The sequence below is a fragment of the Crocuta crocuta genome, unplaced genomic scaffold, assembly GCF_008692635.1.
Source record: "Crocuta crocuta isolate KB4526 unplaced genomic scaffold, BGI_CrCroc_1.0 scaffold61, whole genome shotgun sequence".
Lineage (NCBI taxonomy): Eukaryota > Metazoa > Chordata > Mammalia > Carnivora > Hyaenidae > Crocuta > Crocuta crocuta.
In genome coordinates this window covers 11,527,022-11,544,318 of record NW_027528369.1, presented here as the reverse complement: position 1 = coordinate 11,544,318, position 17,297 = coordinate 11,527,022, and the positions used below count along the sequence as shown (strand labels likewise).

General features: G+C 51.3%; 1 protein-coding gene across 3 annotated transcripts in view; it reads right to left on the bottom strand.

Annotated features, from left to right (window-relative positions):
* The window catches only part of DRC4 (dynein regulatory complex subunit 4), a 62,150-nt gene extending 44,859 nt beyond the window's left edge, over positions 1-17,291 (bottom strand). The window contains exons 1-5 of one of the 3 annotated variants that reach the window (XM_077754157.1): positions 16,856-17,291; positions 16,459-16,650; positions 13,939-14,026; positions 10,766-10,984; positions 104-264 (exon numbers count right to left, since the gene is read on the bottom strand). In XM_077754157.1, the coding sequence (XP_077610283.1) occupies positions 104-115 (12 nt within the window). In that variant the 5' untranslated portion in view covers positions 116-264; positions 10,766-10,984; positions 13,939-14,026; positions 16,459-16,650; positions 16,856-17,291. The remainder of the gene's footprint in view (positions 1-103; positions 265-10,765; positions 10,985-13,938; positions 14,027-16,458; positions 16,651-16,855) is intronic. The other 2 variants (XM_077754159.1, XM_077754158.1) reach the window with 2 other exon arrangements.
* Between the last annotated feature and the right edge of the window lie 6 nt (positions 17,292-17,297).

Genomic DNA, 17,297 nt, shown 5'->3' with positions numbered 1-17,297 from the left:
GGGGCACAGCCTTCTCCACGAAGTCGGCCTGAGAGCAGAATCTGCAGGCATTCTCACCCAGAGGGCCTGCCCTCGGCGGCGTCCGCGTCCGCCCGCCACTTACCTCCGCAAGCATCCGGTTCGGTGTGTTCTCCTGCTCCGGCTTCCCAAGCGCCCTTGGCCTCGTTTCCCGCCAAATGCATCAATACCATCAACGGGACACAAGGAGCGTTTCTTCGGGCCACTGCAAACATGTCACGAACCTGAACCAGGAATCCACAGAGTCTATTTCGTTACCGGCACGAAAACAAAAATGAGCGTCTGTTAGCCCAGGTCTCTCCTCCAGAACCCAGCCCCCGTCTTGACGTCTGTGGCGGGCTCTGTGCTCACTGCAGGGCCCACACACGCCGGGGCTGTCTGAGGCAAGGACAAGCACGCACCTACCCATGCTGGCCCAACGCCAACAAACATTTCCAGGAACTCTGACCCACTCACGGTGACGAAAGGCACACTGGCCTCCCCTGCAGTCGCTTTGGCAAGAAGCTCCTCCAGTGCCAGGGGACCGGTGAGCCTGGGGCCCTACCACAGAAAGGGGATGCCCGGTCCTCGAAGGGGACGGATGGAACCCAGAAAGTCCCATTTCTGATTCAAACACGTGACTTCTAGGCGTCACTAATAAGAATCCCATGAGATGATGCACCATCTTATAGTCCGAAGCCCTCCTTTTAATATGTTCTACATAGAAAATTAATATACATTCACCATAAAAAGTTCACACACCACAGACACACAAAAGCCCATCCAGCTAAGCGGGTCGTTTCTTCACTAGAGCTCCCAGGGGCGGGGCTTGCCCGGCCAAAGGGTCTGAATGTCTAACAGGTGCCGTCACACTGCTCTACAAAATAGTGACACCAATTCACACTCTGGTAACACACCTCGGTGTTCATTTTATGGATTACCATCATGCCGGAAAATGGAAAAGACATTTAAAGCAGAAAGCTTCTACGGCTCCACTTCTGGTCAAGGGTGTGGATTAGCATCTAATTACCTCCAAAGAGACCACACGGTGTTTTTTCTTTGAGTCTTTAAAAAAACAAAATACTCACAAAAGGTAGGGTAGAAGGAGTCACAAAACTCAAACCCACAACATGGTGCTGGACCCCACGTTGGATGAACGTGGGTGTAGGGTCACGGTCCACCGTAAATCCACCTTTGCCAATCGTGTGGCCGCACACACAACCAATTCTTCTGGGTGAGGCAGTGGAATCCAGGGCATGTGCGCCCACATCCACTGCAGGTCTTCACACCCAGGAGGAGCCCACACCCATGTGGGCCCCGATGTCCTCAGCAACCACACAGAATGAGAGACCCTTCCCTCAAGCCCCCACACAGCCAGAGGCTCACACTCTAGGTGAGAGGCCCTTCTTGGTGACCTGACCGCTCCCCCATTTATCACACCCACTTTCCCAAGTGCATACAAGCAGCTGGACATCCTGAAAAGCAAAGAGAACACCCCCCCCCGTCCCCCCGCAGCACCCGACTGTAAAGCCACGGTGAACCGCAGCTGGGCTGGGTGCCGGCAAATCTCCAACAGGGAGCACGATAATGACCTGTACCTCTGTCGCACACACATTCTCTCCACCAAACCCTCCCCAGACCATAAAACAGAAAGAGCACAGCACCTCCCACCCCACGTCCCAGCCTCACTGTGGCCTGTAATCTGTTGCCGTTGTTCAGAACAAACTACCCAGTGGCGACCACACGATGGGGAGGAGCTGAGGAAAACAAGGGTGTCCGCGAGGGTCTGACCTAAGCACGGGCTGCACTAGGGGCTCTCAGCCTGGGGCACACAGCCCGGGGACGACGGAAGGGTCTGGGACCCCACTCCCTGTAACACGCAAACCCTTCTGGGAAAAGGCCCTCAAAGGGTCCCTGACACACAGAGGTACCAGCATAGAGACACAGCAGCCAGAACCGCGACGGCTGTTTTCTCTGTACAACGGCCCTGATCACACCCACTCCACGCCTGTGTCCGGGGCAGGGCCCAGGGCTCACCATACAGCCGCTGTAGCTGACCCCAAACCCGTTTATGCAAGCCTACTTGCTGTTTTAACCATGTAATGTAACACTGTGTAAACTTAAAAAAAGGAATAAAAATAGGTGGTTTTCTTCAAAAAATAAGTTGAAAGCTTTGAAAAATAAAGCAATAAAGGCAAACAGCTAAAAAAAATGTCAGGCTGAGTAGGAAAGGAAACTCTAATAATAGAAACATAGACGGTTCTACGTCCAGACTGCTCGCTTCTAAGTTCTCACTTCATTTAGAGAAACAAAACCATAGATAACATGTGGNCTCCTTTTAATATGTTCTACATAGAAAATTAATATACATTCACCATAAAAAGTTCACACACCACAGACACACAAAAGCCCATCCAGCTAAGCGGGTCGTTTCTTCACTAGAGCTCCCAGGGGCGGGGCTTGCCCGGCCAAAGGGTCTGAATGTCTAACAGGTGCCGTCACACTGCTCTACAAAATAGTGACACCAATTCACACTCTGGTAACACACCTCGGTGTTCATTTTATGGATTACCATCATGCCGGAAAATGGAAAAGACATTTAAAGCAGAAAGCTTCTACGGCTCCACTTCTGGTCAAGGGTGTGGATTAGCATCTAATTACCTCCAAAGAGACCACACGGTGTTTTTTCTTTGAGTCTTTAAAAAAACAAAATACTCACAAAAGGTAGGGTAGAAGGAGTCACAAAACTCAAACCCACAACATGGTGCTGGACCCCACGTTGGATGAACGTGGGTGTAGGGTCACGGTCCACCGTAAATCCACCTTTGCCAATCGTGTGGCCGCACACACAACCAATTCTTCTGGGTGAGGCAGTGGAATCCAGGGCATGTGCGCCCACATCCACTGCAGGTCTTCACACCCAGGAGGAGCCCACACCCATGTGGGCCCCGATGTCCTCAGCAACCACACAGAATGAGAGACCCTTCCCTCAAGCCCCCACACAGCCAGAGGCTCACACTCTAGGTGAGAGGCCCTTCTTGGTGACCTGACCGCTCCCCCATTTATCACACCCACTTTCCCAAGTGCATACAAGCAGCTGGACATCCTGAAAAGCAAAGAAAACACCCCCCCCCGTCCCCCCGCAGCACCCGACTGTAAAGCCACGGTGAACCGCAGCTGGGCTGGGTGCCGGCAAATCTCCAACAGGGAGCACGATAATGACCTGTACCTCTGTCGCACACACATTCTCTCCACCAAACCCTCCCCAGACCATAAAACAGAAAGAGCACAGCACCTCCCACCCCACGTCCCAGCCTCACTGTGGCCTGTAATCTGTTGCCGTTGTTCAGAACAAACTACCCAGTGGCGACCACACGATGGGGAGGAGCTGAGGAAAACAAGGGTGTCCGCGAGGGTCTGACCTAAGCACGGGCTGCACTAGGGGCTCTCAGCCTGGGGCACACAGCCCGGGGACGACGGAAGGGTCTGGGACCCCACTCCCTGTAACACGCAAACCCTTCTGGGAAAAGGCCCTCAAAGGGTCCCTGACACACAGAGGTACCAGCATAGAGACACAGCAGCCAGAACCGCGACGGCTGTTTTCTCTGTACAACGGCCCTGATCACACCCACTCCACGCCTGTGTCCGGGGCAGGGCCCAGGGCTCACCATACAGCCGCTGTAGCTGACCCCAAACCCGTTTATGCAAGCCTACTTGCTGTTTTAACCATGTAATGTAACACTGTGTAAACTTAAAAAAAGGAATAAAAATAGGTGGTTTTCTTCAAAAAATAAGTTGAAAGCTTTGAAAAATAAAGCAATAAAGGCAAACAGCTAAAAAAAATGTCAGGCTGAGTAGGAAAGGAAACTCTAATAATAGAAACATAGACGGTTCTACGTCCAGACTGCTCGCTTCTAAGTTCTCACTTCATTTAGAGAAACAAAACCATAGATAACATGTGGTTTAAGCAGGACATTTAACAAAAGATTCTGATCATTGGACCAGAAGGACTGGCCTCTAAATGAAAAACCAACAGAGAATATTCATTTGAGCTTTAGGTAGGCACGAACATTCTTCAGTTGGGTCTGGACAGTTCCTATAATTGCACAGGCTCGTAGTTCAAAAGAGTAAACTCACAGAGGGTTCAGTCAGTTAAGAGGATCTTCACCATTTTGTCCCGGCAAATGTTACTTCCCATGATTAATAAAATACATCATCTCTAGAAAAGGCTAAGTTGTCCTGTATCTGTCCACACTGAACCACGGCAGTCTCTGACTTTGACTTGGAGCTCAGAGCATTAGCACGTTTTCTGAAATCAATACCTTTGAAATCTTGGCTCCTAAGTCCCGACGCTCCTTGGGATTTTTCAGGAAATTCACAAACTCCATGATCTCCAACTTGGCCTCTTCACAACCAGTTACATCTGTGGACTGCACGTCAGCACTGTTCTTCAAGGCCCTGGCAGCTGTCCCCTGGCACTGAAGGGGCCGCCTCCTGGCGCGCCACACCCAGCCCCCGCTGGGCCCCTCCTCACAGCACAGAGGAGGAGCCCACTGGGAGAAGGAGGGACCCCAGGCTTCGCAAGGAAGACCCAGAAGATCCAAGAAAACCATTCATCAGTTCCCTTGGGAGAAAGGCTGTGAAGAGCAGACTGATGTTTTACAAGGGAGCAGTTTCTTTTAAAAACATGTCGGAGCCTGGACACAGAGTCTAGTCTTCCCGATCCCGAGACTCTCATCCCACACACGTCCGTCTGCCCAATTTCACCTGGAATTGGGGGGCAGAGGACGACCCCCCGCAGACCCAGCACAGCCTCCTCACAGCTGAGCCCTACACAGCATATTATATTTTTTTGTTGTTTTTTTAAGATTTATTCATTTTTCAGAGACAGAGAGAGACAGAGCATTAGTGAGGGAGGGGTAGAGGGAGAGGAAGACATAGAATCGGAAGCAGGCTCCAGGGTTTAAGCATGGAGCCCGAGGCGGGGCTTGAACTCACAGACCATGAGATCATGACCTGAGCTGAAGTCAGACGCTCAACCAACTGAGCTGCCCAGGTGCCCCATATTATACTATTTTCAAAAGGCTGCCTATCTAAATATTTTCCTGATCAATTCTTTCCTCCATTAAAAGCATAATTTTTTTTTACTATATATGGTAAATTAGCAGATGCCTAATATGCTCGAAGGAAGCACACTCCAAAACTGGTAAAAAAAATTTTAAGTTTTTTAAAATTTTTTTAATGTTTTATTTATTTCTGAGAGAGGGAGAGAGAGAGCATAAGCAGGGAAGGGTCAGAGAGAGAGGGAGATACAGAATCCAAAACAGGCTCCAGGCTCTGACCTGGCAGTCAGCACAGAGCCTGACGCGGGGCTCGAACCCACGAACCACGAGATCATGACCTGAGCCGAAGTCAGACGTTTAACTGACTGAGCCACCAAGGTGCCCCAAAAATTTTTTAAGTTTTTATTTATTTATTTTGAGAGAGACAGAGAGAGGGAGCTGGGGAAGGGCAGAGAGAGACAGAGAGAAAGAGAGAGAGAGAGAGGATCCCAAGCAGGCTCCATACTGTCAGCACAGAGCCCGACATGGGGATCAAACCCACAAACTGTGAGACCATGACCTGAGCCAAAACCAAGAGTCAAGCACTTAACTGACTGAGCCACCCAGGCGCCCCTCCAAAAATGATTAAACACTGAACTATTCTGTGCTCAGAACCACAGGCCCCAGCCTGGAGCCCCTGCACCCACCCATCGTTCTCGGCAGTGTAGACCACTGCCATCTGCTTGGGCGGTTCAACGCCCAGCTCCCAGTGAGCAGTCTCCAGGTTCTGCTCAAAGGTGTCAACACTTTCAGTGTTAAACCACACAAATCTCTGCAGGGACCAAGATTCGAGAGCAGCTTTAGGCTCCCCTCCCCACAGCCCCCTGGCCCTCCCCCAGCAATGCCTGGGTCTGGCCTCACAACACCACGGGATGCAAGGGTAAGAAGCTCCCACAGCTGCCAATGTTTGTCCGTCCCTTCTTTGTGTCCATGCGCTGTTCTCTCCTCCCAGTGCTCGGCTCACGGCTCTTCGCCGTTACTTCACAAAACGAAGTCACAGGTAAGAGTCCTGCACTGGGTGGGGGTGGGGTGCCTGGGGGGCTCAGTCGGTTAAGCGTCTGACTTTGGCTCAGGTCGTGATCTCACTGTTCATGAGGTCGAGCCCCGCGTCAGGCTCTGTGCTGACGGCTCAGGGGCTGGAGCCTGCTTTGGATTCTGTGTCTCCCTCTCTCTGCCCCTCCTCCACTTACATTCTCTCTCGCTAAAAAATTAATAAAAATTTTTTAAAATGTTTTATTTTTTTTTATTTATTTCTAGGAGAGAGAGAGAGAGAGACAGCGTGAGCAGGGGAAGGTCAGAGAGAGAGGGAGTCACAGACTGAAACAGGCTCCAGGCTCTGAGCTGGCAGTCAGCACAGAGCCTGACGCGGGGCTCGAACCCACGAACCGCGAGATCATGACCTAAGCGAAAGTCGGACGCTTAACCGACTAAGCCACCCAGGCTCCCCTAAAAATTTTTTAAAAATAAAAACAAAGAGCCCTGCGCGGGGCTTCTGTTCTCCTTGGAACACTGCTGCTGCTACATGCCAATGTGGTAAAAGATCACCTTCACATGGATCACTGTTGGGTGGTGAAACCAAGAGAGGCATTTTTCTGAAAAAAACAAAAAATAAAAAACAAAGAAACAAAAACAAAAACTATACTTTTTAAGTTCTTTTTTAAAGTTTTTTTTTTTAATTTTTAAATGTTTATTTAGTTTTCAGAGAGAGAGTGCGAATGTGGGAGGGGCAGAGAGAGAAGGAGACACAGGATCTGAAGCAGCTCCAGGCTCTGAGCTGTCAGGAGAGCCTGACATGGGGCTCGAACTCACAGACCATGAGATCATGACCTGAACTGAAGCTGGATGCTTAACCAGCTGGGCCACCCAGGTGCCCCTAAAGTTTATTTTTCAGAGAGAGCAAGCGACAGAGAGTGAGAGAGGAAACGCGTACCCACAAGCAGGGGAGGGGCAGAGAGAAAGGGAGACTGAGAATCCCAAGCAAGCTCCAAACGAGCACAGGGCCCGACGTGGGGCTCAACCTCACGAACCCGTGAGTCCATGGCCTGGGCTGAAATAGAGAGTTGGATGCTTAACCAACGGAGCCACCCAGGCGCCCCTACACTCTACATTAAAAAAAAAAAAAAGCCCTACGGAGGAACACTCAGCCTTGAACACCGTCCCAGGGGCAGGAATGCCACGCACAGACTGCTGGTCCGCAGGGGAAAGGTGGCCAGGCCTGCAGCGGTCACACGCGAGGCATTCAGCAGCAGTCCGCACACTTCTGCACTCAGACCGCGTGGCTCTGCCTGTGCCAAGCTCTGCACAACTGACGCATTTTGTCTTTCTCCTAACATGAGCGCTTTTAGCCTGGGGTATGCACCTACTTCCATCTTAATAAACAGAAACCAATTCAGGAACAGCGATTAAAATGTGGTATGTCCAGGCACTAAGACTCCAACTGCCTTGGAAATCCAGAAGGTGTGCGGACAACACTCTTACACTGACTACAGTGCAGTCCTAGGATACAGAGCTGCTTCAGGAACATTCTGTCCCCCCGCGGCACGCACCCTGAGAAAACAGTGCCAGGGAGAGTGAAAACCTAGTGCCAAAGGCCCACAAACTATTGTTGCCTCTCTCCCCAGCCACTCGCAAGCGCACATGCCCTCTGGGAAGCCCTTCAAAGACGCAGCTCAGGGCTGTGCCTGTTTCAGTCTGGCGTTCGTCTGCTCTCACCACCATCTCAAGTCACTGTCACACTGCTACTTCTGGAAAGGAAACAGAGTCAGGGCTGGGTGATGAGGCTGTGTCCCCAACTGTGGCATCTTCTGCCCGCCCCACAAGCCTAATACCCGTTAAAGGTGGTCCCCAGAGCAGCTAAACATCCCAGCTTCTCTTCTGCACCAGCGTCCACAGACACCCGGACGACTCTCACATTGGGGCATCCCTGCAGCCCCCACCGTGCCTCAGTCTCTTATTTTCTGGGTCGCTGCCCGGCTGACCAGTCCTGCTTTCTCCAACGCAGCACGCTATCAGCTGGGTACACAGCTCAACAAGGTGACGCCCAAGGTGCGGGGTGTGAGCCAGCACGCACCTATGTAACCTGGCCCAGGGCAGGGTGGGGACTTCCTTCTGTAGCCTCTTATTTAGCTCCCAAATATTTTTTTGCAAAGGTATGTTCTCTTCATTTTAAAAATTAGAAGAAAATTTTCTCCTAATTTTAGTTAGAAGAAATAACAAAGCTACTTTACAACAAAGTTTGCTATATAAGTTTCGGGATATTATGGGTTTTTTATTCCCAAATGCATCAGGGAGGGCTGCGCTTCATTTTACTTACTTCCCGTGACACCCTAAGACGCCATCAGGTGATCACACAACAGCTGAGGAGGAGGAGCTGGGAGACGGCGCAGCGCTCACATGCTGGACTTTTCCAGCCAACAGGAAAGTTCCTGAGTGCAGAGGATCAGGTCCCCCCTNCCCCCCCCCCCCCCCAGGCTGTGCACCACGGGGCAGGGGGGCGGTGGGGGGAGGCTGAGTACAGCGCTGAGTGACGAGAGCCAGGGAGGGGAGACAGCACTTCTCCTTTCAGTGCTCTAGGCTGCGCCTCAGAACAAGCACATCACTGTCACGTCACTGTCGGCCGTGCCAGACCTGGAGGGAACTCTGGAACCTGCCAGAATGCAGACACAGGAAGACCGCTGTCTCACCCCTCCTCTCCTGCAGGAGGCAGATCCTTGGGAGAGCGGGGCGGCAGCTGCCATTCCCCCACCCAGCAGGGAGCAAGGGCCTCTCTGGGGACAGGTGTGCGGGCAGACAACACAGGCCTCGGCCAGAGACCCTGGGGGGAGACCGTGGTTTTCCGCGAACATCGTCACACAGAAACAAGTCCTGATCTTTTTTTTTTTTAAATTTTTTTTTAACTTTTTTTTTTTTTAATGTTTTATTTATTTCTAGGAGAGAGAAAGAGAGACAGCATGAGCAGGGGAGGGTCAGAGAGAGAGGGAGACACAGAATCTGAAACAGGCTCCAGGCTCTGAGCTGGCAGTCAGCACAGAGCCCGATGCGGGGCTCGAACCCACGAACCGCGAGATCATGACCTAAGCGAAAGCCGGACACTTAACTGACTAAGCCACCCAGGTGCCCCAAACAAGTCCTGATCTTAACGGCGTGTTACTCAGGGAGATGGGCCGAGGGCAGCGAGTCCTCTGCTCCCGTGTAAGCTTACACTTGCGCCTGAGGAGCACACCACCCGACTTCAACGCTCAGCAGGACAAGCCAGGGAGGACCCAGCCAGCACAGCACAAAGCCAGGTGTAGACAGGTGTAGACAGCGCTGGCCCACCCTGCTCAGGGTCAGCCAGCAGGGCGGGGACACTGGGAGAAAAGCTTTATATCAGACTGAAGATTGGAATTTACATATAAATAAACAGTATTAGGTCTTAGAAGTAAAAGCTAGCGAATGAGGAAGTTAGGCCACGTTACAGGGTTACAGGGACCTCCGCCCAGCAAGAACGCGGGCATGACAGTGCCCGTGAGGCCGTTACTGGAAAAGTCACACTGGCCTTGTGTACACGGAGGCTGGGAATGTTCAGGATCAGAGCTCACAGGCCACAGGGGGGGACTCACCACCATAGGCACCAGGTCCTCCCTGGGTGGACAGACTGCGAGGTCCCTCCCCAGACCCATCCCCAGGTAATACTGCATGATCTGCTTCTGGGCTATTTCCTCCCCAGGATCTCGAAAACAGAAGGAGAAAAACCCCCTGGCAACACCTGCCCCCAAAACAGCAGGACGGCGCATACATCCCTGTCGTCCCAGAGGAGCTCTCCCTTGTGGGACAAGATTAGATGAGGGTGGTTCCTTCATGAGACGGCAATTTCTTTTCACAAATATTATGTGAGACATCGTGCAAAGGCTCCTGCCTCACCCCCCCACCACACTCCGTGTGTGATGAAGCCAGAGCCAGGGTCTGAGAGCCAAGGCCGCTGCTCGGCACCTGTGAACACAGTAGCTCACCGCGCCCCCAGGAGGGCAGAACACCCCCAAAGAGCTGACATTTCCGGGGCTTATCTCTTATCTGGGTCTTTTACAATTCAGATGGAAATCTCCATACTTTCATAATTTTACGCTGGTCTCTTAGAATCTCTGAAAACAAGTGGAGCGACTGCACGAAGCCTGAGCAGGGCAGGAACGGGCTCCCTGGGAATGTGAGGGCCGTGCTGGGTCTAGTGCCCGCATGCACACAAGCCCGCCGAGGCCGGCTCCACCGGCAAAGTCACCCTGCTGTGCTCCCCCACCTCCACCTGCTCCAGCCCCAGCACCCTTGGACTCACCAGTTCCTAAGAGAAAACAAAGCCTGACACCAGGTACCAATAATTACAACTTCCCAGAGAAAGAGGATTCAGAGAACACAAAAATGCCTTCTAACATACAATTTTCCTAAGACTGGTGCTTTCTGGAGGTTCACAGGGAGCAGGACAGGAAGAGGCCGGGCAGAGCTGAAACGTAAGTGTCTTGTCCGGAAGGGCAGGAGAAAAGCCTGCCATGCCCTCCTCAGGGCAGGACGCAGGTCAGAGTGGAAGAGACTACCAGACCAGACCAGACCAACCCCAGATATCTCCAGACAAGATGGGAACTTAAAACAATTTCTTAAAATCTCCAGGTAATCACCAGTGACTGGAACATACATACCAGGCATGATCCAGGAAGCATTGCTGTTAAATAGTTGGCACTTTGGAGGCCAGCTGGGTGGCTCAGTTGATTAAGCCTCTGACTTCAGCTCAGGTCATGATTTCGTGGTTCGTGGGTTCAAGCCCCGCATCAGGCTCTGTGCTGACAGCTCAGAGCCTGGAGTCTGTTTCAGATTCTGTGTCTCCCTCTCTCTCTGCCACTCCTCTGCTTGTACTCTGTCTGTCTCAAAAATAAATGAAAATTAAAAAAAAAATTAAATAGATGGCACTTCGGGCACGATACCCCTTCTCCTCAGAACACTGTGACCCACAAACTAGATGACTGAATCCACCCTCTCAAGCCTCTTCCTGCAACAGACACGTAAAGTGCAAAGCAGTTCAGAGCACACATATCCAGCCCCGTAAGCACCTGAGGGTCCCCATCCCACCCTTCTTTCAGGTGCAAAGTATGTACTGGGGGAGACAGGCTGGATGCAGGACATGTCCACCTGGGGTTCCCCAAGTACAATCTAAGGGTCAGGAGGCTTGAGCGGTCCTAGAGAGCTAGGCACACCCAAAGAAGAACCCTCCCTTCCCCATGTAACTACATCAAGTACAATTTCCAGGCAAATTTCCAAGAAGTGCTTTTGCACACACAAAAATGACAAGGAGGGGAAACAAAAATGATTAACTGTTATCATGGTGTCTGCCAGGCATTTAGCTTTGTTTGACCTGCATGATCTTCAACTTATAAGAAGTAGATACATTTGGTCCTCTGGGTACAGAGCTTCAACAACCTTTGGAATCTCCTAGGGGGTAAAGGTGTCTTTCACTGTTCATAACAAGCTTCTTTCAACCACACTTGAGTCTGTGTCAATGAACTGACTTTTGGAAAACCCCTAAGGATGGAGGCTGGTTGCCAAGAGAAGCAACCAAGTGATTAGAAGGTTAGGAGTTTCAGTCCCACCCCTGACTCCAGGGAGGGGAGGGGAGGGCACCGGAGGGGAGAGGAGCTGGAGGCCAAACTAATCACCAAAAACCAATGACTTAATCAATCACATGCCGATGCAAGGAAGCCTCCATATAAACCCAAAAGGAAAGAGTATGGAGAGCTTTTAGGTTGGTGGACAAGAATGAACCCACATTCTGTGCTAAACTCCACGGGGACGGAGGCTCCTATACCGGGGACCCTACCAGACCTTGCGCTTCATAGTTCCTCACCCGGCTGTTCATTCATATCCTTTAATGTCCTCTGCAATAACCGGCAATGCAGTAAGCACACTGGTTTCCTGAGTTTGTGAGCAGCTCTAGCAGAAGGTGGGCATGGACACCTGACTTACGGCCAGTCAGCAGGAAGCACGGGTGACAGTCTGAAAGCAGAACTGGCATCTGAAGTCAGGGGGTGGGAGGCCGAGGCAGCGTTTCAGGATGGAGCCCTGAACCTGTGGAATCTGACGCTAATTCCAGGCACACAGTATCAGAACTGGGTTAAACTATAGGACACCCAGCTGGCGTCCCAGAAGTGGATGGTGGAGAACCCGCCCCCGCTCCCCCCCCCACACATATCTGTGACCAGAAATGGAGTTGCAGAGGTGACACGGACCACCTAAGAACATGGGAAACTAACCCAAAAGTTAGGAAAAAAAGCACTCCCGAGTAGGGAAAGGTGGCCTCACAGAGGCTTCCGAGGCGGTGATCCATCCATGGCCATGTTTCTCCACAGCCAGTCAACAATAGGAAACGGAAGGGCCTAAGCAAAAAGCCAAAAAAAGTCCAAGGGCAAACAAGCCACTGTCCTGCCCCGTCACAGGCACGCCAATCCGATAATCCCAAACCAAAGCCGTGGAAGCCCAAAGGCCTAGGTGACCCGGGAACAGACAAACATATTACAGGACAAAGCAAAACTCTGCATAAATGAGGACACCGCAGAAGACGGTAACTGCTATGTTTGTAGTAAGGCATGTAAACACACTCCCAACACACTTCTATGGGTCTCTTCCTACTCCCTGCTTATGGGGACTGAGCAGAAGACATTCCACAGGGGAAACACAGCTGATAAATACCCACATCACCAAACCGTGAGGCTTCGGATCTGAAAAAGGAAGGCGGAAACTCGGAAGCGATGGGCACGACAAGCAAAGAGAATGGCAATGCCACGCACGCATAGGCCCGCCTGCTCGTCACCTCCCGAGCAGATGAACCCCGAAAGTAGCGGAGGCCTTAAAAATGTAAACCGCTGACAGTTTTAAAACACCAAAGTCAGGGACGCGTGGGTGGCTCAGTCCATTAAAATGTCAAATTGACCCTTGTACCTTTTCTTGGAGTTGCTGCTTTTTCTAAGTCTCTGTTTCTTCTAAAGAATTTCTCAAACCCTTAGGGACAGAACGACAAGGTTCTGGCACTTTAAAAGCACAGGACACACTCTGGGGCGCCTGGGTGGCTCAGTTGGTTAAGCGTCCAACTTTCGCTCAGGTCATGATCTCGCGGTTCGTGGGTTCGAGCCCCGCGTCGGGCTCTGTGCTGACTGCCAGCTCAGAGCCTGGAGCCTGTTTCAGAGTCTGTGACTCCCTCTCTCTCTGACCCTCCCCTGCTCACGCTGTCTCTCTCCCTCTCTCTCCTAGAAATAAATAAAAATATTTTAAAAAAAATAAAAGTAAAATAAAAGCACAGGACACACTCATGTAAGCTACCACACTGTAAGACGAGGAAAGGGAGTACGAGAAAAATCAGTTTTCTGCCCTGACTTCTTGTTTGATGCAATCAACACGCAGCTACAAGCCTCACGTACACACAGGGCCTCCAAGGGGACACTGAGCACGGGCCTCAGCTGCTGCGGGGCAGGCGCCCTCCAAGCTACCTGGAGTCCGCACATCATCTCTGCTGTGCTTCCCGAACATGAGGCTCAGCCTGGCTGTCACTCAGATATGCAGAAACAAAGGTTTATTCTCATGCATCCCAAAAGATTCACCTAGAAACTTCCTTCTGAAAGAGTTTCTCTTTCACTGTCCAATCAAAACCATAAAGACGGGCTGCAGGGACCCCGAAACGGGAAGACTGAAGTCAGGCTCAATATGGAAACTAGAAAAGGGAGGAAGCACAGGGCATCCTGAGCCAACACCCACCCTGGCCTCTGGCCCCCCCACTCACTCGGTTCTCGTGATGTTATGCCAATGATGATGGAAGAAAGATAGGTACCTTTGGGTGGTTTTGAACAGCAGCCACTGAGAAAATGACGTCAGTCTCACCCAAAGAGCCAGCTGCTGAAAGCAGATCCATGGAGGCACTGGAAAGAGAGAGAAGATGAGCTCCTCCTGCCATTTGATGGGCCATTTTCTCATAGTAGCATTACAGGTGGGAAGGGACCCCAAAGTGCAGCCTTGTTTATCCGCTTAAATGTCCCATTAAAATAGAATTCCAACAGGATAAACAGGAACTAAATTCACTGCAGAAACACATAAATAATTTTCACAGCTCGTGCTGTCAATGCCCCCAGCCCCACTCCCACCGACTCCCTAGCCATTTCTTGCCAGAGACAATTTTGGTCACTGAAACTATTAGAGCCTCGAGAACAAACTTGATTCTAAGATTAAGTCACACAAAATTTTAAAACCAAAGGATATCTCTGATCAGCCAAGGGTTAGTATTTTTGTCAGACCTAAGAAAGCAAGTACTTTTCCAGATCCTGTGTTTTCTTCAGTCTCCAAAAAACAAAATGCCAGTTTTCACCATGAGCTAACGATATTTAACATCAGTTAAGGACAAGACCAAAGACGACTTAGATTTTTCACTATTATAGGTCAAAAGCCATGAGAACAAAACAAGCACAAGGAAAGCCACCATATTAAAACAACGAAATCTAAGCACAGTCAAGAACCCAGTATTGATTATATTCCAAAAAAATCCCAACATAAGCAAAGATTTGGATCATCCTCAATATTTTATTTTATGAAAATAAGTGTACAGCTGACAACACCCATGTTATTTCAACCATGCTGTCCCTCGTGGGGAGGCAGGCTGGTCCCCGGGGTAAATTCATTGCCCAGTGATTTTTAACTTGCTAATAAGCCAAACTATTACATCCCTATCAAATGCCAAAGTGGACTCAGAAGCAAGGTAAGCTGTAAGACAGATAGGAAAACCAGGGAGAAACCCGAACGGGAAAGCTCCGGAAGGAGACGCAGCCGGTCAGGGTGACGGGGCTACCAGGACCTCCACACCGTGAATGAAACCGCCGGCCGCAGCGAGTCCCGCCGCACACGAGGACCAGAGTCTGCTGCGAAAGGAACCATGAGGCCATGAAGACACCACAGAGGCCTGTTACTGTAACGTGCGATCTAGACAAAGGGGCACGGAAGGGGGTGCACCTGCACCTCCTCCGATCCTCACCAGCGGCCCTGAGAAAGGAGGTGCTGCCGTGCCTCCCGCAGAGGGTGAGTGAGAGNAGGGGGGGGGGGGGGGGAAACCCAGGCCTCCCAGGGTCTCTGCAGCTCCGCCCCCAAAGGGGGCAGAGCCGGAGGCCTAGGGCCCTAGAGGTGCTAAGTACTGTGCTTCAAGCCTCCAAAACTTGATAAAACATCCAATTCCTTTACTTCAATTCATGACTTGATCTTCTCCTGATATGGGTTAGGGAACCACATTCGGTCAGAGGCAGTTCTGGGAGACATAGTCTGTTATCGGGGTTTGTTTAGATGAGCAGACGCGACGCCAAGACATGAGGCTGGGCACAGCAAGCCCCGTCCACAGGCTAAGTGCCACTGCCCTTTCTTTCTGGTCAGATCCTCAATCAGGTAACCCTGGTGTCCCAGACTGACACAGACACAGCCCCACCAGGCGCCGGATCTTCAATCCGCTGGCCAACTCCAGCTCAACAGCTCACTTCCTTCAGCATTCAACTATCCCACCTACAATAATACGGTATTTATCCCTCTCCATTCCCTTCTCTTCTTCTACTTCCCTTCTTTGGCTTTCTTTTCCTGCATACCTCATACAACCACCTAACCTGCCACAACTGGTTTGCTGTCTTGTTCTCCTCCTTGCATGGCAGGGATGGTGTGGCAAGATCACCGAATGAGAAAATAACTGCACGGAAGCCTCCAGAACATAAGCTTCCTTTGATGGGTGTTAACTGCCAGGGTACATCTTTTGACTCTAAAGATGATGCCTGCCTCTCCAGCTCTTACATGCCCCCCTCAACCTACAAATCAAACGAGAGCAGCCACCGGGACAGAGCCCTTGCCTGTCCTGTTCACCGTGGTATCACCAGCTTCTTGACTGTCAACAGATGAATGACTCAGTCTGGGGGTCGGGGGAACCTCAAAGATCATCCAACTTCCTTCCTAACTAAAACCACTGAGGCCATCAAAGTTCAGTGACTCATGAGACATGTGTGCTGTCCCAGTCAATTATTGACTTCCACACATGTTAACAGCCAGAACGTCCCTCTGCAATGCTGAAATGCCACAGGTGAAAGGCTCTGCTTTCATCAATACTTCCAGAAACATCCCAAAATGAATAGGGATGAGAGGGAAAAGTTCATTCCTGAAGACAAGACAGAAGATAAATCCACGGAATCCTTCTTCCTTCACTCCTGTCCGGAAACCAAGATACCTTTCTTGGACCAAAAATCAGAAACTCCACATTTGTGCATTAGGAAAAATTAAGCCAATGCGATCACTGCACCCTGGGAGGTATCAATCAATACAGAAACAGAACCACCTTAATATATGGAATCCTAAGGGGCGCCTGGGTGGCTCAGTCGGTTAAGCATCCCACTTCGGCTCAGGTCATGATCTGCAGGTTCACGGGTTCCAACCCCGCGACGGGCTCTGAGCTGACAGCTTGGAACCTGCTCCGGATTCTGTGCCACCTTCTCTCTCTGCCGCTCTCCCAGTCGCACTCTCTCGGTCTCTCAAAAATGAAAAAAAAAAAATTTTAAAAACGTACAGAATCCTATTTCATAGTGTCTAGCCCGAGGGAAGGCATACAACAGAGAAGTATTTAAAAGTAAAGGCACTGGAGCAAGGCGGCTCTGAACCGCAAGCTGAGAGGACCCTGACCATTCCTCTCCTCGAGTTATAGCAGCGCTTTCCCGCAGGAAGGGTTCAAGACTCACATGAGAGAATTCGTGTAAAGCCCTTAGCACGGAAGCCTTGAAGCAGTATTCGCCGTTATGAGAGGAGAACAGCGTTCAGAACACGAGAGACACTACGGCTGGCAAAACTCTTTCACGAGCAGTATCACATGTGCTTCAGAGAGCAAGTCTGTGAGGTCCGTCAGACGTTACCTCTAGGCGCAGGAGCAAACGGGCTCGCAGTCGCAGACGGTGCCCGAGAAGACCCTGTAGGCCTGCAGCGGGTCGGCGTCGAACGCAAGTCGCTCCACGCGGGGCTCTTTGGAGAGGGACCGCGGGAGCAGGGCCGGGAGCGTGCGGCGCAGGGCCTGGGAGGCGGCGGGAAATTCGGAAGGCCGCCTCGGCCGCGGGGACTGGGCTCGCGCCCCGGGGCCCCACGCCGGAGATGCGGGGGTCGCCGCAGCCAAGCGCCGCGAGTCCGCTC